This window comes from Lepisosteus platostomus, chromosome 25 (assembly GCF_059453375.1).
Source record: "Lepisosteus platostomus isolate fLepPlt1 chromosome 25, fLepPlt1.hap1, whole genome shotgun sequence".
Classification (NCBI taxonomy): Eukaryota; Metazoa; Chordata; class Actinopteri; order Semionotiformes; family Lepisosteidae; genus Lepisosteus; species Lepisosteus platostomus.
The window spans coordinates 12,876,144-12,899,831 of record NC_142635.1 but is presented as its reverse complement, the minus strand read 5'-3'; the positions used below and the strand labels follow the sequence as shown (position 1 = coordinate 12,899,831).

The 23,688-nt window shown below is 43.1% G+C and overlaps 1 protein-coding gene across 2 annotated transcripts; it reads left to right on the top strand.

Moving 5' to 3' along the window:
- The first annotated feature begins 5,963 nt into the window (after positions 1-5,963).
- Positions 5,964-22,425, top strand: stk36 (serine/threonine kinase 36 (fused homolog, Drosophila)). 2 transcript variants are annotated; one of them, XM_088619335.1, is made up of 21 exons: positions 5,964-6,087; positions 6,511-6,618; positions 7,536-7,676; positions 7,850-7,927; positions 8,838-8,968; positions 9,870-10,119; positions 10,681-10,774; positions 11,942-12,105; positions 13,093-13,253; positions 13,972-14,095; positions 15,174-15,302; positions 15,390-15,569; positions 15,873-15,961; positions 16,927-16,990; positions 18,047-18,157; positions 18,460-18,534; positions 19,078-19,195; positions 19,411-19,540; positions 19,811-20,006; positions 20,577-21,647; positions 22,114-22,425. In XM_088619335.1, exons 2-21 carry the CDS (start codon positions 6,535-6,537, stop codon positions 22,225-22,227), a joined length of 3,504 nt encoding a protein of 1,167 aa, XP_088475461.1. In that variant the 5' UTR covers positions 5,964-6,087; positions 6,511-6,534; the 3' UTR covers positions 22,228-22,425. The 2 variants fall into 2 exon arrangements, with proteins under 2 accessions (XP_088475461.1, XP_088475460.1); XM_088619334.1 differs by having other exon boundaries at positions 15,870-15,961.
- The last annotated feature ends 1,263 nt before the right edge of the window (positions 22,426-23,688 follow it).

Sequence of the window (23,688 nt, the reverse complement as noted above, 5' to 3'; positions counted from 1 at the left end):
ATAAGAATTTGTTCTCAATTGACTTATCAAATCAAAGGATTAAATCAAATAAAAAAATGTCAAATTATAACCAATTCCAAATCAAACACATTTCACTCCAAATACATCTTAAACATTTCCAGTTACAGCCCCACTGGTGATAATAACGCACTAATTTCGTGTAAAAATAACCAATGAGTCACCCCAGAACTCAAGGAATAAGGGAAAGGCTTCTGAATAGATTATCTTCTCTACCAAACATTCCACGAAAACCGAACAGGAATTTCTCTGAAATGTGATTCAGGCCTAGGTATCTACACCTGGTTGCATAACCCTATATTAAATCTTGAGTGCAAATGCTTGTGAAAACAAGCCCCATTCAGCCTTTATCATGCTTCCATTAATGTCTGCCAGAAAACACAGCTTTTAATTTTCACCTTCTTGAAATGTTTTTGGCACCCTGGCTTAGTGTTCAGAAAATGTTTTTATCATGATGGTAACTCACTCTAGTTCTCTCAAATCCTGCAAAGCAGGGACTAGATAATTTCTAGATTTTTATATAAGTACTGGCTGCCCAAGTTTCAACCTTTATTTCATATAGTTGTATATGTAGCTGATGACCAATTCAAAGACTTTAATGATTTGTAAGACAACAGGGTTTATAGGAGCTATAGATGATGTACTTTATTACAAACTACACAGCCAAGAGTCTTCAAGCAGAAAAGGAGCTGTGGAATGCAAGGAACATAATAGTGTAGTGATGGCTGCACCACTTTAGATGGCTTTAGATGGCACTTTTTAGACTCCTTCCTTTGGGGATTGAAGACAGGATCAGATGTTTCCCTGTGTAATAATATCGTTTTTGAAAACGTCAGGGTGCAAAAAGAAACGTTTGTGTTTGCTCTTCAAAAGAAACAGCCATAGATAAGATAAGATCACTTTGTTAGCCATACACAATTTCATCTTTTTCACACACAGACAGGGAGAGAGAAGCTGGGAGTCAGAGCGCAGGGTCAGCCATTTATACTGCCTATAACCTGGAGCAGTTGGGGTTAAGGGCCTTGCTCAGGGGCCCAGCGGAGTAGGATTCCTCTGCCAACTGTGGGATATGAACCGGCAACCAAAGGCGCAGATCCTTAAGGCAGACTTCAGATCTTTCCAGTTTAAACACTTTTTAGTCTTTGAATAATTTAGCTTTCCAAAGCCTATTTAGGGATTTTCACATGGATTCATTAAGTGATTCTGTATCTTTTACCTATCAAACTGTTTCATCTCCCCAGGGCTGAGGTGTAAATTCATTGAACACACTAATTATAAAGAAAACATTGTGCAAAAACCTGTTTGGTTTCTTTTTTATCCTTTACACTTAACCCACTTCTGAACTGATTTACATATCCTTTTTTTCTTCAATTGCAAAGATTAAGATCCCAACAGGATTTTAACAGCCAGAGCCGGAATTGAAGAACAATGTGTTTGTTGTGACAAAAAAAGTCCAGAGGTAAGATGATACTGGCCAGAAAACTGAAAATATTCTCTTTGTAGAGCTTTGTTTAACTACTGGGTTGTACACATGTCCAGTTTACAATGCGGTGAGCGGTTCTCTGCTTAAAGGAGACTACATAGGAATGTTGGTAGATTGTCTGTTGACCTTAAGAAGCCACTTGTCATTCAATTACAGGTACAGAGTGTCAAGTCTGTGAGTGTCAACTAATTTTGTAGTGCTGTGACATTATTTTCAGGTTTATTGGTGGACTGTTGGCTATAATATAGAGCAAGGTAGGTGTTGATAAAAAGATAAATGGAGAGTGAGAAGTCAGAAGAGTAACTGAGGGCATAAATGTACTTCCTGTTTACATTCTTCCTGTGTCTGTGTTGACAAGTGGTCCTTATACGAGGAAAAAGAACAATCATTTACTGGAGCAAAATGTTGCATCGAATTCATATCAACAAAGCTTTTTTTCCCCTTGAGGTATAGAAAGTCAGAACTCTTTCTTTTTTTCAGTTTGAAATTAAAAATAAAGGTTGCGTGTTTCTTGAGGGAAGTTGGGAATCACTGATACTTTGATTTGTTTTTGTTACTAAAGTGTTCTCCATTCAAGGAATATTTTCCTTTATTGTAAATAATGGTTAAAATTTAAATCATGATATATTATATATAGCCATTTCAAGTTTTAATTTATTTAAGGTTGTTTATGTTTGATGTCATCACTCATATAACGCACTACTATAGATGGAGGTGCAGGTTTTCCACACGTGAACAGGTCAGAAAAGCCACACTTTTCGCTTCAAAACCATGGACTTTGGGCTGTGAGATAATGATCAGGTAAAGCTCCTTTCACTGATAACTCCCTTCCAGGGAAACACTGGCTGCTTTCCTGAACCTGGCTGTGAAGCAGGCCAGTATGAGAAAATAATTCATCGACTTGGAGGACGGAAAAGAGGCGTGCTTGTGTGGAGTGGGCTGCCTACCTGCTTCAATTTCAATCGCTTCCTCTATCAGTAGTGCCGAGCCTCCTGCCTGACCAATGAAAAGATGATGGCTCACCTACACTCTGTCAGGGGCACTGTAAATACTGGGCTATACATGACGCTCCTGAAGGGAAAAGAATTGAAAACTGCTATCCATCAGCGATCCCCAAGCAACTTGAGGAAGCTTGAGCAAATCTCTGTTGAATGAAAGAATGGGCCAAAATTACATATGCTGGTGCACACAGTTGGTAGACTCTTCCATCAAAGGTTTTGTGGTTCTAATTACTGCCAAAGGTGCTTAGGTGCCTCCGGTAAATATTGGTCTGAATACTAACACCATTAACATATTTCATGTTGTTTTTTGCTTCAGTTTCTGCCGCCTTTTACTGTAACGTACTGCACCTTATTGTACTACTGTTACTGTTATTGTACTACTGTTACATCTACTGTAGCTGTCTTTGATTTGAGCATTGATGTTTTGAATAAAATATATTTTTTTAATATGTCCCATGGTCATTATTATTCTTTGATAAAATTACTGAAAACAAACCTGCAGCTGTGCTGTGTATCACAAGAGTCTGCAGAAACATCAAGAAAAGCCCTAAACATTAATGACTTCATTATACAGTATGTCTTTTGCCAGATGAGCAAAGGTTTCTTGTTCAAGCTCTAAACTCATTTCAGAGGTTTCAGATGTTACCTGCATAGCGATAAAGAATTTAGAAAGTGTTAGGCTACGTTGTAAAAGCAAGACAGCAGACTCACCTATCAGTGGGTAGACTAAGGTGAAAACAGTATGTTTGCATATTTAACATTTGCATAAGGTCTTCTTTCTAAAAAGGGGTTTAGAGTGTCATTTATAGGCAAAATTAACTGTAACAAATGTGGAAAAGCATTTTAATCTGAATTCGATTCCTAATAACCATTAACAGTTATCCTAATGCGTGTCTTTTACTTTAAGAGGATATGTAGCCTGAGGTCTATCATGGATATACCCATGGTGCACTTACAGCCCTCTGAGACATGTATTGTTTATGTTTGTCTTTACTTGAAGATTTCTTATCTTTATTTGAAAATTTCCCAAAATCAAAACACAAGGGGCTTCGACCACTAATTGTATGTTTTCATTTTTGCCAGCAGAGTCATTCAGTGGTCTGTCAGAACCTGCCCCAGTCTGTAGACAGACTTTTTAATGATCTCCTTTGAATAGTGAGGCCAGAGCCTTGCAAATACTAGTAAATGCTATTTATTTCCCTTCAAGATCAACCATCCAAATCCTTTTACTAAAAAATCTATACATTTGCACCCAAACAGCAACTTATGTTTGTAATGCAATTCAAAATTGTTGTATCTAGAAGACATCATAGGCCACAGTGAATTACTAATTTGGAAGCACACAAGGTACAATATGTAGTAAAGGAACAACACATAACAAAGTGGTATTATTTCACACGATACTTAGATAACCTCCATTGTCCTGTATTATTTTTCATTCTAATGTTCATCCTGTATATTCTTAAATGTCCTCAATTAATTAACAATTAACAATTCCTGTTACAGGAATAACATTAACCAATTAAAAATAGAACGGGTTTTGAAACAGATTCTTCACCAGTATTGCTAGGAACTGAACAAGGCCAGACAAATACACTGTGAAAAACTATAAAATTTGCATGTACTGTACTTCTTTCTACAATTATTGTCAAGCAATGATCTGAGCAGAAACAAGAGACTCATGTAAAAATTAATGTCAATTATCAGCAATTATCAGGTACTTTGGAAAGCCTGGAACACTTAAAGGTGATTGGCAGTACTTCTATACTTTTGAAGAAAGAAAAAGGCACAATTGTGTTTGCTTGTCTTTAAAGTCTGTTAAGGGAAAGATTGATGGAAAAGAAGGAGCTGCATGATAATGTAGAAAATATTATTTCAAAATGATTGCTCAGGTTTCTCGTTCCATCTTCAAACTCTATTGTCAGCCTTTACACTGAACATTTTACACTAGATCTATGTCACTGATAGGCTTAGTTTTAAAAGGTCCACAAAACACTTCAAACTCAGTGGAATTTACACAGTGTACAGGGCAACTTTATAGTCATCTAAACACAAGTGTTGAGAAGTTAATTATTTATGATTTTTTTCACGAAACTTTAAAGAGGTGGAGAAATGATATTTTCATGATCTAGTATGCCACAACTCAAACAACGATGCTTTGATTTTTCAGATTGCAATGTACATAGGGTGAACAAAAAAACATTTTAAAAAGAAATGTATTATTGGAGGGGGAACTCTGAAAACTGTTAGAAAGAGTTTGAAGCCGTGTTTTTTTTTTCCTTTTAGGATACCTGAAAAATTACAGAGAATTTTAAGACTGAATAGAATAAAATGTTTATTCGTTTGCACCAGACACTGTGGAATTTTTGTATTACATTATTGTTTATTAAATGACCCCAGGTTGGCCATTTTAACAAAATAATTGGGTAGATTGTTTTAGTCACAGCCCACATGAAATTAACACAGAGGAGTGCAATGTAAAAATATCTCATGCTTAATTGTGATTTTTGCACTAAATTGGTTTATCTTAAAATATGGACACTGACACTGCCTTACTAATGAAATGCAAAACGTCCTAAACAAGGTTCCAGGTGAACAAATGTACCTTTAAAGATATGGCCAAACCGCCCTTTTTGATTGCTCTTTGTTTCCAATACACAGAATAATTAGGCAAGCCCCAGTACGTTATAGTTAGTATGTCAATGTTAAGAACACAGGTGAAATAGCTGTGCTGGTGGTGGAGTCTGCTAGTCTATTAGTTTTTGTTTTGACTACAGTATTTCGTTTTTTCCACCTTTAGTACAACATGATCGATAAATCGTGAGGCTATTTATGACACACAGTTCCAGTAAGTACGGTTCTATACTGAAAACCAGGGAGATTTATTTTCAGATTCTATTAAATAAGGTTAAAACTCGTGGCACCGAAATACATTTGAGGGATGTCTTAGCCTCCAACCCAACACACCCACTTTCATCGCCTAACGACATTATCTACATTTCAGTATTTTCAGGTTTCTTTCACGCCTTAATACAGTACATGTACTGTAACAAAAGCCGAACGTTATCGAGCACTGAACAATTAACTGTGGTATATTACAGTATTTTCAAAGTATTGTTTCTAATATGGCACATTATTGCTTGTAAAAAACATACGAAACACTATCTGAAAAATAAAAGTGTATAAAACAAATTCACGACTCCATACTGGCGCCTGCCCAGCCATGTGGACTGTCGTGTTTACTGAGGGACCGCGGTTGCCGAGACGCATGTTGGTTGTTAAGACAAAGGGTCCTTCACGCATTTTCAGCGGCCGGACACTGTTTTAGCTGTCTGAGGCTCGCCTGTTACAATTACGTCGTCAGAACAACAAAATTCAGACATTGTAGTTGATTTAAAAATTAGGTGCCAGACTCATAAGTGCTAATTTATTTTCAAAAGCAAAATGAGAAGAGCCTATGACAAAATAGTGAATTATGCGGTTCGTATTCTTGCAGTGCTCTGAACGGAGCGCAATATCATCAGCGCCCTTTCTATTCTGGTGTTGTATTGAACTGTATTGTAACAACTGTGAATTCTGAAACAGGTTTGTCTTTTTTTTCCCCTTGTACGGACTACTAATAATGTACACTCCTGTTTTAATTATTTCATTATTGTCATTATTTAAAACGCTGTGAATGAATGTGAATCATGCGTTGCTTGCAGAGCGATAAACTAATTGAATGTCTCCGAGTGTTAATTTCTTGTGAACTGCGTAATAAAATGCAACTGCATGAAAATGTAACTTTTATAATCATTTTTATTTTGGTATTCCTCATTATTATGTTCTATTATTGTGTCCTTGCTTAATACTATTTAACAGTTCCTTTAATCACGGGATCTCGTTAAGACTGGCAGACGGAAGCGAAAGTAAAGCGTTTTTCAGCCCTAGCTTTAATAGTCCGTCTGCATTCAAACCTTTTGTGTGCCGCCCTGACTTGTTTTAATTGTTTTCCATTTCCTGTAAAAGCTCCATTGAGATCGCATTTCTGCCATGGAGAAGTACCATGTACTGGAGATGATTGGAGAAGGTTCCTTTGGACGTGTCTACAAAGGTCGAAAGAAGTACAGTGGTCAGGTACCATATAAACAACATGCCTCATCTCCTATGCAGTAAAATAACCATCCACCCAATCATTAGCTAACCGCTTCATCCAATTCAGGGTCAGGGGGGAAAGACAGGGTAACATCTCAGAAGCCAATTAACCTCCCTGTATGTTTTAGGACTGTGGGAGGAAACTGGAGCACCTAGGGGAAACCTATATGAACACAGTGAGAACATACAAACTCCACACAGACAGCACCCCAGAAACGTCAAGGCAGCAGTGCTAATCACTGTCCCACTGTTTAGCTCTCTTCTAAACTAGGACACCAAAATGTTAAGTATTTCTAGAGGGCAGGAGCAGTCCTGCACTCATTTGTCTGTTTTGGCACTGCTGTGGTATACCTCGAGATACCTCGATGCCTATTAGGTATATTACATGAATGTGTGTGAATGCAAGAGTGAACTTTTCTTTAAGTGAAGCTGTGATGGGGAAGTCTTTCCAGTCCGTTAAGATTCTTTTCACAGAAGCCTTGAGAAAATGTTCAGAGAGGGCCCAATGCTTTTGATTTCTTTTGTACTGTATGTAAGATGCAGACAACGTTTCACTTCCCAAGTTTCCCAGCCTGCCAGGATCTCTGTAAAGCACAAATTGTTGAGTTGTCCGTTAGATAGGTAAATAGAGCATCTGGTTAAGCAAAGACTCGGATCAATTTGCATATTTGCGTTGGGAAGTCAAGGGGAATGGACATGAGAAAGACCTGTAGCTAGGGATTCCAGCTCTGAGTGTGGGTAACCTCCTGCATGGAAGACCCCACAAGACTAAAGACAAGTTCCAGGTGCTGACGGTGCCTTTGTGTAAAAGTCACGCGTCTTGGAATGCGGGTTATCGGAACAGATAAAGATCGGACTTCACTGTGCTTCTGCCCAGCACTAATACTCTGTTTGTCCAGGTGGTGGCGCTCAAATTCATTCCCAAAGTGGGCCGCTCCGAGAAAGAACTGCGCAGTCTGAGGAGGGAGATCGAAATCATGAGGGGGCTCAGGCACCCTAACGTCGTGCTGCTGCTGGACAGCTTTGAGACGGACAGAGAGGTAGGGGCGCGTTTTCTCTCGCAAGTCCTGTCCCTGAGGCAAACCCTGCTGTTTTGTGTCACCGTCCTTCACGAGATGGAAATGTGTCCACCTGTGAATTTGAATAGACGTTTTTCGTTGAGCGGTTACTGCATTTCTTTTTTTAATCTAATGGGCATGCTGATCTCCAACAGGTCGTTGTGGTGACAGAATATGCAGAAGGAGAACTGTTTCAGATTCTGGAGGATGATGGGAGCTTACCTGAGGCTCAGGTGAGTTATTTTTATCCTCTGCAGCCCCCTGCTCTCCCTAGAAGAACCTTTTTTTTATTCCCATAGTTATTGCAAAAAAAGAGTTTGTGAAATTGCGGACCAGATGGAACCTTTTCTGTCAGACCTGCTTGAAAACGAAATGATCTTCCAAACTGCACTTGAAGCTGGTGCACTAGCCTGACTCCAAACACTCTATCGTAAAATCCAGTCATGGGGGAAAAAAGTGGAAGACAGGGTCTTCAGGGTACGTTAGCCGTCAGTGCTGATGAAAATATGTCAGAACTGGAAGAGGATTTATCTCCACTCTTGGGAGCTGTGAAGAGCCGTGTCCAAGGAATCCAGGAGATTGGGTGGGACACTACGCTACAGGCCCACTTTGTTTACCAAATGAGACAGCCTTTTCTGGCTTTCATCTCCAGAAAAGTTGGAAACATCCCACAAACAGTACCTCAAGTACTACATGATTATCTGCATCGACATGATACAGAAAAGTCATATATGACCTGCACTTCCCTCGAAGTCTTATTTGCCTTTGTTGATCTCCATTTGAGATAATGAGCTCTGGTCTCCCCATATAATGGATGAATCGTACTCCTTTGGGCCCCTGAGCAAGGCCCTTAACCGCAACTGCTCCAGGGGCGCTGTACAATGGCAGACCCTGTGCTCTGACCCCCAGCTTCTCTCCCTGTCTGTGTGTCTGTGTGTCTCATGGAGAGCAAGCTGGGGTATGCGAAAAGACAAATTCCTAATGCAAGAAATTGTATAGGGTTAATAAAGTGATGTGATGTGATGTTAATAATCCTTTGAGATCAACTCTGAAAATCATCAGCTGCATTTGACTCTTTTTTTTGCTCTTTTGGAGGATAGTGAGCAAGGAGTGGCCTCCTGTTTCATGCCCTATGTATTCTAGGTCCGCGAGATAGCCTGTCAGCTGGTCTCCGCTCTCTATTACCTGCATTCTCACAGGATTCTTCATCGTGACATGAAACCACAAAACATCCTGTTGGGCAAGGGCGGAGTTGTCAAGCTGTGCGATTTTGGGTATGTACGTGTGGCTCTGAAGTGGAGTCTTTGGCATTGATTAAATGTCAGCCATCGCTTGGAGCAACTGAAGTCAGTAATGAGGCTGTCAGTTTAGGTTTTGGCAAAGTCATTCAGATGACCTGAAACTCCTACAGAGCTGTCACACAGTTGCTCCGAGGTCACTGACGTTCGCCCTGCTGGCTTTAAGCCAGGCAAGGTCCACTTTTCATAGTTTGCGACATTCAAGTTGAAAGCTTAAGGAAGTAGTCTTGAGGAATCAGAAGATCACAATTTAAAACATTCTACACATTTTACAGAAACTGTTTTTTTTATTGTACAGTGAATGCAACTTTTTCACCTCCAGCGCAGATGTAGTATTAATATAATAAAGAAAGAGACAAAAAAGTAAAATAAAAATGGATTGTACAGCCCTTTAGAATGAAAAAGAGAAAAAGCACGTGATGAAAAAGAGTTTCACTGAGGGACTCATGTCCATCTAATACTCAGTGCAGGTGAGTCTTTAGTTTTTTTTTTCCTCCAGTGTTTTAGCAACCCTGAACAGATGCATTCTGTGTCAAGTTCTGTTCAGTCCTTTCAGGAAAGGCAAGCATCCAGATCTACTGGAACGACAGGCTCGAGTCTGTGTTTATAGCTTCCCTAAAATGACCTTCCAGAATTCAGATAGCAGGAAATGAATTGAAAATACCCGCGCTTTTGGGGACCCAATAAGTTGTTATGTCAGTAGTTATATGTGAATCTCTGTTAGAGCTGATCAGTGAAAGAGCTTATGGGGAAAGGCCGGTTTTTTGATAGTTTTGATACTGAAGCAAACTGATGTTGGAAACCGCAGGCGCACGTATCTGAACGCAGGACGTGGCATTCCGACGCGTCTCCTCATGCCCCAGTTGTGTCACGGCAGGTTTGCTCGGGCGATGAGCGTTTCCACCCTGGTCCTCACCTCCATCAAAGGCACCCCGCTGTACATGTCGCCCGAGCTGGTGGAGGAGAAGCCCTACGACCACACGGCTGATCTCTGGTCCCTGGGCTGCATCCTGTACGAGCTCCACACTGGGGCCCCTCCGTTCTACACCAACTCCATCTTCCAGCTGGTGCAGCTCATTGTCCGGGATCCGGTCAAGTGGCCGGAGAGCATGAGCCCTGATTGCACGGTAGCGTCACGCTGTTTGAGCGAAATGACATTCACTTCCCCCTCCCAGCCCTTCTTTAGCGGCAAGGGAGGCGCCTGATTGGGCAAGAAAAATTCAAATCTAACCAATCCTGCGGTGACCGTGCCTGTCGTTTTTCGAGTTAATCACCTTGGAACGGTAGGTCGCAGTCATGGAGTCTTTCTCACCAACACCCGCAGAGCGTCTACTGTAGGAGCAAACACATTGACACTGTGTTCCACCTGTGGGGAATATCTAACGGTTAGATGAGTAAGAACTAAAGTTAACCAATCCTCTTTGAAGAAGGACACTATTTGGAGTCAATTTCAAATGTATCTGACCTAGATATGATCTCCTGTCAGTCTTCTTTGTTTGTGTAGATATAGAGCAGCAACGTCAACACTGCCTCTCATGATTAAGTCCAGTATTGATCCTTGGTCACAGGCAATATTAACTACTGCTGCTGCACATATGTGTAATTGACCGTGTGCTCTCAGCGTCTTTGCTGTTTTGTTTTTCTCTCTTTGCCATGCGTTACAGAGGATGCTTGTTCTTTGTTCACAGAGCTTCCTGAAGGGCCTGTTGACCAAGGACCCCCAGAAAAGGCTGTCTTGGCCTCACCTGTTAAAGCACCCCTTTGTCTCTGAGGGAATCTTAGGTGAGTTTCCGATCTTGTCTCCGTAGGTTCTCTTCCTCCCTCTTTTAATCCATGGAATTATCCTGCTAGCTCATTGCTCTGAACTCTCTTTAGATAAGATGGGTTTAGTTTGAACTTATTTCGATTTAGGAGTCCAGCTCAAAATATTTTACACGGTTAATACAGAGTGCAACTGAAAACATCAGGAGCTGATGGACTTTGGTTGTCTGTTATTTGCATATTCATTGTCTCATACATGATAGTGACCCAGCTGAATTAAACTACACTTCAAAACAGGAGAGCGTGCAAAGTTTTATCTTTGTATATAAGCCTCTGTGTGTCTGTGCTTATGAAAGGACACATTCATTAAGTTATCTTGAGACATGAGAACAGAAATGAGGAGGCATTGTTTGGTTGGTAGTAATTAATTGATTCAAGAATCCCATCCTGAAATTTCTTTAAAAAAGCCAGGACACCTGTTCTGAAAGAATGCTGGGTAGCTTGTCCCAGACCCACGGTCCTTTGTTTTAAAATAGCGGCTCCTGTTCCAAGTTCTAAATGACATATTTGCTATTCACTGGTAATTCTGACGACGTTCATTGTGTTGGCTCTGTCAGTGCCTTTGTGGATTCTGAATACTTGCAGGAGGTCCCCTTGTTGTCACCTCTGTTGCAGACTAAAAATGTTCCTTCATCCTGTCAATGTAGGATTTGCCTTTGAGCCCAAGAGTGTGCCTGGTCACTCTTCTTTGGAAAGCGTCCAAAGTAGAAATATCTTGTTTGGAATTTAGTGACAAAATATCGCACACAATATTGTAAATGAGGTCTTGAGGCAATTTTAAACCTCACCTCCCCTAGTTTAAATCCTACATCTGAACTATAAATCCTAACACTGTTTCCCTTCTATTGTTCAATAGAGGTAAGGGGTCTCTCAGCATAAACACTTTTTCTCATACAGTAAGTAGCATTTTCAGGAGGAGTGTTTTCTGTTTATATTGTGTTTGTACTGCCTGAATAAGTCCCTGGGGTTGAATTTGTGTGTTTTTGTAGTCTGTGGCTTCTGAAGTCAATACAGAAAACTCAAAACAAATTCATGTGTTTGCATGCCTCTGTGCCTTTGTGGATTCCTGGGAATAGGTTTCAAAAGTAAAAGTTTTCCTGTCTTTGTGCTCTCCTTATCGCCGATCAGTCCTCTCAGACGAAGAGACAGACAGTCCTCTCACCGTGTCCCTCAGCCCCGATCTGCAGGCTCTAAAGCTACAGCAGGCTAAGGAGAAGGCAGCGCCCCATTGTGGAGAACAGAGGTTACTGCGCAAGGCCAGGGAGCAGCAGGAACGAGAAAAAAACAAGGAGGTATAGAGCTGCAGAGCAGTGGAGCTGAAGAGAAACCGGGCTGTTATTGTGGTAGCAAGTTATCCCTGGGAAGATACCTTCTGTTTGTTTTCTGCACCAGCGAATGAGACGATTTCCATATTTTTTTAGGATTTCTTTCCATTCCCTTGCATATCCAGAGATTGAATGAGATCCGTTTCCATATTGAATATGGCATTAAATGTTTGGTAAATTATTTTGTCCTGTTATTAGAAAAGAATTGGTTGTTAAAACTGGTAGGGCCTTTGTTATTCACACACCACTCTTGTGCTACTTAAACTGATTTAAATTAAAAGGGCAGGTTCAGATTATCTTCAGCAAAAACTGTAACCTGAACCAAAAATCTGCTTTTTTAATTTAGGAAACTGTTAAAAGCTGGTGAAATGAGAAAAAGGGTAAAGGGCCAGTCACACTGTGGTGTATTTACTTATTTTTTGCGACATTTGCCTTGTGCAAACCCGAAATCTGGAGTTTACAACTGACCCAAGTCCATTTTTTTCCTATTTGCTGGTTTCTAACACGGTATCTGGGTTAAGCTGGAGGTGCAGATCTTTTGACTTTGACAGCACCCAGCATGTCAAATGTTTGTGGGGGAAATGTAACCTAAAACTGGAAAAGTTTCCTTTTATTCACAGTGAATGTTTTTTTAAAGTCGGCCGGAATCCATGTGAGAAAGGTTAAAATTCCTTGCGTTTGACTTATCATGGAGAAAAGAAGAATTGCAGTGAGAATACGCTGTTTTGTCAGGGTGGCCAAAACGTTTTCAGTCAACGTTTACAAGGTGGTTTTCGGCAGTAAATTGGCTCAAAACCTTCAAAGGGGCACCTCACCTAGGGCTAACTTAATGTGCCCTCAGACACTTTTCCCCAGGTATGTGTGGATAAATAGAGTAGGTGTGATATAGAATACTGGCCAGTTTCTTATTTGAGATTGAAAAACTCTTACCCTTAACTCTTATTCCTTTCCTAGGACCTGACAGTCAGGGCTCAAGGGAAGAACACAGGTGGAGGTGATTTTGATAAGGCACACATGGAGCCAGCCCTGGTGGGTCCTAAACCATCCAACAGCAATCCCACGCTTCCTGCTGCCTGCCCATCAGATGAGCGTGTGGCCCAGCCACTCGCCCAAGGGTAACCTCCCCAACGGCACTTACCTAACAAATTACCTTACCACACTTACCACTTACCACAGATCAAAAGCGAACAGAAGTAACGAGAGATAGTCAGGCTGAGGCTTTTCAGGAAAATGGAGTTTATAACAGACACGCGGGAGGGATGACAACAGGCAAGTTTAATCGGACTCAGCCGTTAGTAATTCGTAATCAGTCCGGACACCATTTCCTCACCTAGAACATTATACCCTTTTCCACGTCTGCTGGTCCTTGGTCACCTCACACTGCGGCCCAGCCCAGGAGTTTCGACCCATAACCACATGGGTTAAGCCAGATTTTGACTAAAACACTCCATAATTCTTTCAGTATACTCACTTCTCAGGTATTGATATTAACAACGACGCAAGGTAAAAGTCTTGAAAAATCTGCTGTCCCCTGAAGCAGTATGGCAAGGGATCAACAGCTTCACAAGCGCTTCATAGCTTCCTGCATTTGCTGTGCAGATCTGACAGATTTATTTTCGGGAGTTAATCTGGTGTGCGATATTTCCACACCAAAATAAGAAACAGCGTTGCGCCACCACAGCTCGGAGGCTGGGACAGGCAAAGTGATGAGTGTAGGTGACTTACGTGCTGTACTATAGGGCCTGCGCTGCTGAACTGGCGATTTCTGTTCCACAAGTGCCCCCTCGGGTCCGGCTTGTCTCTGTGCTGAGCCATGTGCGCCCTCTCTCCCAGGCAGGGGCAGATCAGCAGGGACTACGCACGGGAGTTCCCTTCAGTGGAAGTGGGTCCGAGGCAGGTCACTAGACGTGAGAAGGGACTGCGGAGCAGCTTGGGGGCGGTCAGGCTGGAAAACGAGGTCTGTCTATAATACCGTTTCAATGTTTTCTTTAAGAATCAGCACGCCCACTCACTGGCAGTTGTTACAGACATCCTTCTGTGTCTGGGGGGTGTTTAGATGTGACCTATTTAGTAGATTCTGTGTATTTTGTTTAGGATTTGAATTTTGAAATTGAAACTGGGCGTGCCGATTTCTACCATTTTAAGGAGTCAAACGGTCCTGAGGCACAACTCAAAATGAAGGCAGTTGATCGTCAATGAAATGTTTTAAGTGTAATCATGGCACCAGTGTGTTGTTATACAATCTGGTTAGTATTTTTTTATTTATTTGAAAGACCCAGAATTAGTTTCATGGTGTAATTTATTTTCCAACACAGTCTCCCCTTCCACAAAGTGTCGAATACGAAGCTATTAACGCTCTCTGGAAGCTAGCAGCTGCCCCTGAGCCAAGCCAGTGACATAGCTGTATCTAGCTGGGGTGGATATACGCGTGGGTGTATACAGTATATCCACTAATTTCCCAAACTACGTGGTGTCACGCTTACCTGAGAGGGCACCGGGTCCCGAACTCTTCTTGGAACTCTTGCGTTTTTCTGTTTTTTTTACCTCTCAGTTTGTGACTTTTTTACTTACTAATTCATGCAAATCCTCATGCGGTTTGGATTGAAGCTTCTCGAACACTGGCAACTGACTGTTGTAAGTTGTTATAAAAGATGGCACTTCTGCGGCACACAAGGGCTGTATACTTTGTGATGATGAAAGGGCTTCACCCTGCCCTCTGGCCTGTTTGCTGCCAAGCCAGTGACAGAGGTTGTGGCGCTGGACTCAAGGGGGCTGATTCTTGCTGATAAAACCGTCATTGTGAAGCCCACCTGTATCTGCACCATAGGGGGAGCGCTCAGATCTGACTCACCAGGGGCGTCAGTCTGCTTTTTTTCAGGTGACCACGACAGGCTCAACGATTTTGAGGGTTATTGACAACAGCGATTGTTTGATTTTGGGCTGAGCAATTTGATGATTGCCCTAAGTCAAAACGCGTGGTTGTCTTTTTAGATGGCGTAGTGTTGTCTTAGCCTTTTTCTACCATTCTGGGACAGGAAGTGGAGAGTGACGAAGAGTGGCAGCGATTGGTGGAGACCACACAGCCAGGAAGCCAGGCCCCCCTGCCTTCTCCAGTATCCTTCGTGCCCCGTCTGAAGCAAAGGCTCCTGAGCTCCAGAGCCCAGGTGATGCCCTTTCTGTCTGCCTGTCTGTCAAAAGCTTCCTTCGGCGTCACAGGACAACAGCTTGAGTGGTCTCCCTGCTCTGCACAGATACTGGACGGGATGCTGGAGGGGGCGTGTCGGATCCGTCAGCCGCTGAGGGTCCTGTGGAACCTGCTGACCGTTAACTCTGATCCCGGGCTGTGCAGCACCGTGGCTGAGGAAATTGAACTGCCTCACTTCCTGCTTGATCTTATTGCGGATCTGCTGGGGAATGAACAGGTGAAGCAGGTGAGGGTCGTATGTGCTCTTTTTCTTAATCGCTTGGCTTTGGTGAAATCGTGTGCTCTTTCATAAAGCAGAATATACCAAAGTTCCAGGTAAAATTGCTGAAGACAAAATGCTTCACTGCACTGAAACAGAGGCTGGATTTTTTTATAAGGGAATCATCCATATTCTCAGGCATCCTTTCTGGGAACGCCTCAAGCAGTGCAGGTGTTTGACCTCCTCTGTTAGTGACAGGTGTATTTCCTATGCACGCCCATCCACATTAGTTTAATGTTCATGAAAGCCACTGTTTCCCTGTTACAGCAGCCATGGTGTGCTGCAGTGCTGGGAGACCTGATGACAGCATTGGGTGTGTGCTGGGAGAAACACTTCAACTGGGATACAGAAGGAGAGAGGTACAGTAAGAAACTGACATAAATTGGATTATTATTAGTAGTAGTATTATTGGGCAACCTACAGTACATACATTAGATGTGCATTTAACTTGTGAAATTTGCAGCAAACATAAAGGAAGCTAACAAAAAGAAAAGACAGAGGCACAAGAGGCGAGAGAGAGGGGGTGAGAGAAAGGCTGGAGGAAGAGGAGGAGTAGAGATGTGGTGCAGAGAGAGATGAGGGTATTGCCAAACATCCCTATACCCTTCCGTGGGCACCTTCTGATGTAGCTCAAGGCAGTTTAACTCCTGTGCTCTTTTTAGCACTGTACACTGTAATACTATCACGGTGATAGTTTAGTATTTGTACGGATTTAAATTGTATTTATTGACTTGTGTTGCATGAAATCTTCAGTAACATTTACATAAGACTTGAAACTTCCATGCAGATATTTTTCAACTTATAACATGTACAAATAGTATAAGTAGAGATTCAGTTATCCAGTTGGAACTGCTGCCCATGGTTGATTACACATTTCTTAATATTTCGGTTATTTTCATATATACACTAATGCATATTTGAGTGTCACTGAGTGGTCTGTCTTTCTGCTGCATTGCTTACCGGACTACGGTTTAAACAGTGACAAACACGCCTTGAGCGGAGCAGTGGCTCTGTGGCTAAGGATCTGCGCCTGTAGCTGGAAGGTTGCCGGTTCAAATCCTGCAGCCGGCAGAGGAATCCTACACCATTGGGCCCCTGAGCAAGGCCCTTAACCCCAGCTTCTCCAGGGGCACCGTATAAATGGCTGACCCTGCGCTCTGACCCCAGGCTTCTCTCCCTGTCTGTGTGTCTCATGGAGTATGCGAAAAGATGAATTCCTAATGCAAGAAGTTGTATATGGCCAATAAAGTGATCTGATCTCTTCTTATCTTGAGCACTGCATGGAGAGTGTTCAGACTGCTGTTCTTCATTCCTTCTCGCCCAGGATGGGGGAGGCTGCTGGGCTCTTGGTTGCTGTCCTGCATTCTGCTTGCCTTGCTCCTTTGACGGTAAGACCACTGGCCCTGCTGCCGAGACTCCTCTTCATCGTGTCCCAGTCATTGCACAACCTTGGAAAATTGGCTCTGTGACTTTTTCCTCACGTGCATGAAACTGTTCTAATTTACACTCTTGACAATGTAAGACGTTGCGTACAAGTGGAGAATAGAAAACAGTAAAATGTCAGCTACTCCAGTTGTACTGAGAGACATTCAAGATGCAGCTAATCCTTTTGGTTCCAGTTAAGTACACATTTGTTGTGTTGTTAATGCCTCTCACTATACAATAGGCAAATACACAACAGTGCAAGAAAGGATTAATAAATGCAAAAGCAAAATAAAGTACAGTGGGGATAAGATGCTACCCACAGCATAATTTACCGGAGTGATATACCATTTACCACTATGAAATTATGGTTGAAGGGAGGGTAAGTAATCTATCAAAAGGAAAGATGTGGTCAAACTATTCAAGTTTCATAGTTAAACCACGATACTTTTCCATGTGCTATAGTTCCTACTGGTGCAAATCCCACACTCTTGTTGTTTCAGCTTCTCTCTTTCTTACAGTTAATTGGGATAAACATCTCTCATGCCAAAGCAGAAACTGGAAGTTCTGCACCAAACGTTTTCTGACCAATCTGAATTTTTCTGAAATGGATTAAGACAGAACAGACCCAGCTATGATGATGATGTTTAACCCACGATGGGCATTATTTACTTTTAAACTAACATACTTTCATTTGGATAAAACGATATAGCACAATATATTCTTAATGTGACTTACACATGGTATTCACACGCTCATAGTATCTTGCACTCAATTGCAATCTCCAGTTCTACAGAATCATCATATCCTCACGTCCTGAGCTCCTGGAGTCATTCAATACGTGACATTACTTCAATAATTGAATTAGGGTTTGAACTTTATTGAATCTGTTCCTTAGGTGTTCCTAAAAGGTTTCTAGCTGAGTGCTGTGTTGGTCTGTTTTCTTGATTATGTGATGGACCAGTTGGACTGGGAATTTAGTTGGCAAGATGATTTGCTCACACTGCCTGCCTCTTTCACAGTCCCTCGCTGCCTCCCTGCTCACTCTGCTGTCCCATCACGGTGTTCCTGTGGAGCTGAAAACTGACCAGTTCATGGCCGCAATGGAGAAAACGTTATCGTCTCCAGTAGAGGTATGTGTACAGAGGTGGATCTTTCAAATCCACAGTACTCAAATAGAATTAAATTACTTTTAATTAATATTAATATATTAACAGCTTTAGCTGTCTGTGCTGAGCTTAAAGAGTGCCATCTCATTCCATTTAAAGGGGGCGTGTACTCAAGAGAGTACGTATTCATCTGTACGGGCTCTGTCACTTGTAGATCTCTGCTCCAGTAACACATATTGTCTCGCATGGTAATTCGTCTTGGTATTTTGTTTCTTGATTTATTCCTCATGTGTATCGGTAATGGTCTTTTGCTCTCTTCCTCTCAGCTGAGTGTGCCTGCGCTTCCTGGCTGGGGTCTGTATGATGGGCTCCTCACCCTGTTGTACCGGACTGTCTCTGAGGTGAGTCTCTCACTCAGTCTGCTCTTTATATGCCCTTCGAGGAGCTATGGTAAGGTATGGTACCTTTTGTCATCTTTGCAGATATCTGAATATATCTGTTCAAGTAAAATCACACTATTGTGTTACGCATCAGTGTTCTCTGTATATAGTGCGTTAACTTTGTTGTGTACCCAGAACACTTTACAACTAGTCTTGTTGCAGCCTGTTGACTGTGGTTATTTCATATATAACTACATGTTACTACACGTTTATTACATATATATTTGACATATGAACAGATACCTGTGCAACTATACACAAACAGTAATCGTAATATCACAATGCTAGTGTTACACTATCCCATTTTTGTAATATAATAGAATTATACCTTATTTCACTCAAGGTAAGAGTTCATTACATTTCTGGATAAACAGCAGCCAGCTTGAAAATGTATGAAATAATAACTGGTCCATCTGTATAGTTTCTTGATTAAAGGCAAGAATGCCCTGTGATGATTTTGGAAAGGACTGGTTCAAGTTATCAGTGCTCTCTTTCTCACTGCAGGATGGAAGTTCCTCAGTCTCTCAGTTTCTGGATTCTGCTCTGTGGCGCCACCTGTGGTTAAGAGTTAATCTTGCACTAGAGGAGACTACCCCTCACCTGAATTGTTTCTCACTCACCGGTAAAGTACCAACACTGCGATTGACTGTGCAGATGTTATCTATAAAAATATCCTTCAGCACGATCTGACCGTCAAGCTTTGGGGGAAATGCTAAAAGCATAACATTTCAATTTTATATTAAAAAGTTTTTATGTTAATAGGTCACCAATAATCAGTCTTATGGTTAGAACTGATTTTCTTTCTTAATTAGAACACTCTCTCTCTCTTTACCACAGGTCTGCAGGTCTTTCTGTCCCTCGCTCAGTTTGTCTTCACCAGGGAGCCGTACAAATGTGTTCCCCTGTTAGCCAATAGCAACACAGACGGTGTGCTAACCACCCTTGCCCACCTCCTTACTGCTGATTGGTCAGTATATCCTGTCGTATCTCCTTACAGCTTCCTTAATACTTTTTTTCCCCCCCCATTTCTGGATAATTTATTTTAAGTTTTTCTTCCATGCCTTAACATGACATAAAGCTTGCCATATATCAAATTAAAAAAACTGTCTATCATTGCGTTTCTGTTTATATGTTCATTACCCCAAGTATAAAATTGCTTGTTTATGAGATTTCCTGTTCTACAAGTTCATGTAAGTGATTGCCTTGTGCTGAGGATCCGAACTGCATTTCCCCACAGTGCTTTAATCAAGGAGAGGTGGGGAGAGGAGAACGGCGCCTCTGGTCCGAGCTACTCCACGTCTGGTGCAAACAGCGTGTCGGTGATGACCTGTCACCTGCTGTGTTTCCCCTTCGCTCTTGACATCCCTGACCAGGCTGTGGAGGAAATCCTGCAGTCCTATCAGCGCTGCGACATCGTCCCTCGCCTGCTCCAGGTCAGACGCACGGGTTTGAGTTCCCGGCTCGCGCCTGGGACACCAAGAGTGCGAATGGGGGAAGAAATGTATCTCAATGCAGTGAAACAAAATGAGGGGGTTTGAGTTCAAGGCTAGGCAGATATCTTTAAAAAAATGCATCGGTCTACTTACAATAAGTAGAAAATGGAACAAAGTAAATATTATAGATCCGATTTTCCTTTTCCGTTGCACTCCAGTAGGGAGTTTTTGATTTGGAACAGACAGGTGGCAGTTATAGTCTCGTTCTTGTGGCCAAAGCCTTCTGGATGTGGCTGTGTTGTTTTCTTTTACTCCTACATCTGAGTACCCTTTGCGGCAGCCAGCAAGACGATCAGAATCCGCAATCGCCATATCAGAGGTCGTTGTGGTGTGTGGTGTTATCCGAGTTCTAGAGGTACTACATGTGGACTCGCTGGACTGTTGGTGATGCCGACGTGGTCGACCAAAGGACAGTTGTCTGCTGAACCCCCGGAGCCTCCAGTGGTTCCAAACGCTGGTCCTTGAGCAGGTGTGTCATTGACCGCACCGTGTGTTCGTGTGTCTCCCCAGCTCTCTCTGGCGCTCCCCCTCACTCTCCTGGAGCTCCCGCTCTCCTTGCTGTGCCGCCTCCTGCTCAGCGACCCCCAGCAATCCCTCCCGCGGTTTATAGCGGCGGCCGAGGCCTGGGGCTTTTTCTTCCCCTCCGCGGAAGCAGAGCGCAACGGCGCCGGCCCGCCTCCCGGGGTTGAACCCGCTGGCAGCGAGGGGGGCGGGGCCGGAGAGGGTGATGTCAGAGGCACCGGCCAATCAGCGCACCGGACCGCCAGCTCCCTGCTGGCCTTTTTCCTCCAATCAGAAGGCCTGTCAGGATCAGCCGTGGAGTTGCTGTCCCTCATCTCCCAGGCTGCCCGCTGCTCCCTCCACCCTCCTCTACCCGTGTTGTATGTCAGGCCCTCCCTCCTCAGAACAGCTATGGACCACCCGGACGACCGGGTGAGAGCCGCCACCTGCAGCCTTCTGGGAAATATCAGCCCGCTGGATGCCCGCGCCCCATCTGGTCAGCTGTTACCCCTGCTCTTCCAGGGCCTGATTGAGAAGCTCCAGGACCCCTCCATACAAGTCCGGCGATCCGCTTGCAGGGCCGTAGGGAATTGGGTGGGGCTCGTCGGCCAGGCCGAGTCACACATGGAGAATGAGAAGCCCAGGCTGCATGGAGCTAAGCCCGGCATGGGCACCGGCCCGATGAAAGAAGGCCGGCACTTGTTCACAAGGACAGAGCGTGAAGCAGGGAGAAGGAAGGGGGATGTGAGTAAGACAGCTAAAGGACCGGGCGGTGGCAAACCAGCCAGAGGTTTTCCTTCCAAGGACGGCACGGCCGGGACTGGCGCCTGGGCGGAGCTTGCCCGGGGGGGGGTCAAAGCGCTGCTGCTGCTCTCGTCCGAGCCAGACCCCGTTGTTCGCCGGCACTGCTGCGCGGCGTTGGGAAACCTCGCTGCGATCGAGGGGGGCAGGGCTGCCCTGCTGCAGGGCGACGGGCCCCGCCTGCTCCTCCGGATTGCCTGCACGGACTCCCAGCCCGCCGTGCAGCTGGCGGCCCTCACCGCCCTCCGCGCCTTCAGCCAGCACGACGCCCTGCGTCAGGTGAGGGCTCTGACAACACGCTCTCCGATCAGTGTGCCGCAGGAGCCAGACTGACCAGCAGGCATAAGCGTTTGCTCAGTTTGACATTATCGTGTCGTTAACAGTCACCCATAACGTCAGTTATTCAGAAAAAAGCCAACCACATAATTCTGTGCTGACCTATTCTTGCTATTATTCGAAGGCCAGTGTCTACAAGTCTCATAAGTGGTGGCTACCAGGAGATTTACAAAATAAACTACCAGTATTACTGTCGTTGGAGTTATGTTCTGAACAGTTTACCGTTATGAAATGCATGAATTAAAGGGGACTTGTGGGTGTAAAATTAGTTTTTAATTGTTTTGTTGGGAGTGCTGTAGCCTTTGAGGACCAAAAAGGTGACCCTGCATGCATCCTAGGCTGCCTGCTACTGTTACAGAATAATAATTGTTCTTTTAAGTCTTATTCTCTCTCTATCCATCTGTTGCAGGCTCTAGTTTCCCTGGACGCTGGTGAGAAACTGCGGCGTGTTTCCCAGCATGCACCCCACCAGCACCACTGCCATTGGCTCATTACTAAGCTCTGCCCCTCAGTCAGCGCTTGAATGTGTAAGGAAAGTCCGTAAAAAAATGTATCTGCTCAGCTTTCGGTAGTTCAAGCACAAGAAACTTGAGGACAACAGAATTCTCTTGTTCCAAATGCTTATAAATTATTATTTATTGGATGTATATTAGAAAGATTTGACATATTTTGTAATCTTTGTTACGACTTTATTTGGAATAAAGATTTTTTTTTACCCTAATATAGTTTCAGTCTCGTCCTGCATTTTACTGGATTCACCTTTATGTTTGATGGGGAGGAATATAAAGACACTAATTTGACTACAAATTATATGAGAATACTGTACTTTATATTTGTAATATAATATTGCTAGACACAGCTCAGAAAAGAACTTGCAGGAGAATCCATCAGGACGTGCAAGATCTGTAAGTCTGAGCTTCAAAGAGCTCTGAGAACAGGACAAGCTCAGAGCTTTGCATGAGGTCAGCTGGCTGTTTTATACATACTGTGTTTCTATTGTGCACCACTTGTTTATTTTTCAGTACTCTTCACAAGCCACTGCTGTGCAGGGGAAAGGTACTATTGCATGTGACATGGGGAAACCTAGTGTGAAGCTCAGAGCCACTGTATCTCCTGTATTATGTACCCGATCTTCTCTAAGGAGAATGTGGTACTGGTTTGTGCTATAGAACTGGCCCAGACTTGATATGCAGCAGGGAATCCAGAAAATGAGCTGGAAATGAGTCTGAGGACAGGGAGGCAACTGGACACTGTGGGTGCTGTGACTGCTGATTAAGAGATTATCAGTGAAGTTATACCATATTCCTCTGTCACAAAGGTACGACTTCCATTTTCCCTTCGCAATGTTGCTCCACAAATTGTGAAGTTCATGTAATCTAGTGCTTCATTCTCAGCATTTATTGGTTTGTCATTATTAAAAGTTCTTTCATTTGCAACAAGCAGCAGACGTGCAAATATAGTTAAACCAATTTAACCAGAGCCTAAAGTGGGGGGGGGGGCAGTCGGTCTAGTTTAAACAATAATTTGATCTATTAGCCAGCTGACTGTTTAGGCAGAACAGAAACCTGCAGACGCCACAGCCTGCAGATGGCACAGAGTTGTGAATGCTTGGGTTAAACATGGTCTCCTTCCCTCAGATCCAGCAGACCTCTCCCTTGATGTCTATATATATAGCTTATGACATCTTCACGTGTTTTCCATAGATAGATTTCCGCCCAACAGAAGTTACATGCCAAGGAAATCCAGTCTCGGGCCCGGGATTTGTGACTATCAGGTGGGTCAGGCCTTCTAATTTGACGCTGGTCTAAATGCACCTATATCATGTAAACAGAAACTGGCAGAAAAACAGTGCTTTTACTACAGCTGTGGATAAAGGTTTAAGCTTGGCCTTTATATCAGGCACTTTGTGAAAAGTAGTTAAGAGCAAATAAAAGCAAAAATGCCTTAATTCTAGAAAGGTTCTCAGGATCTTTTGTGACACAAA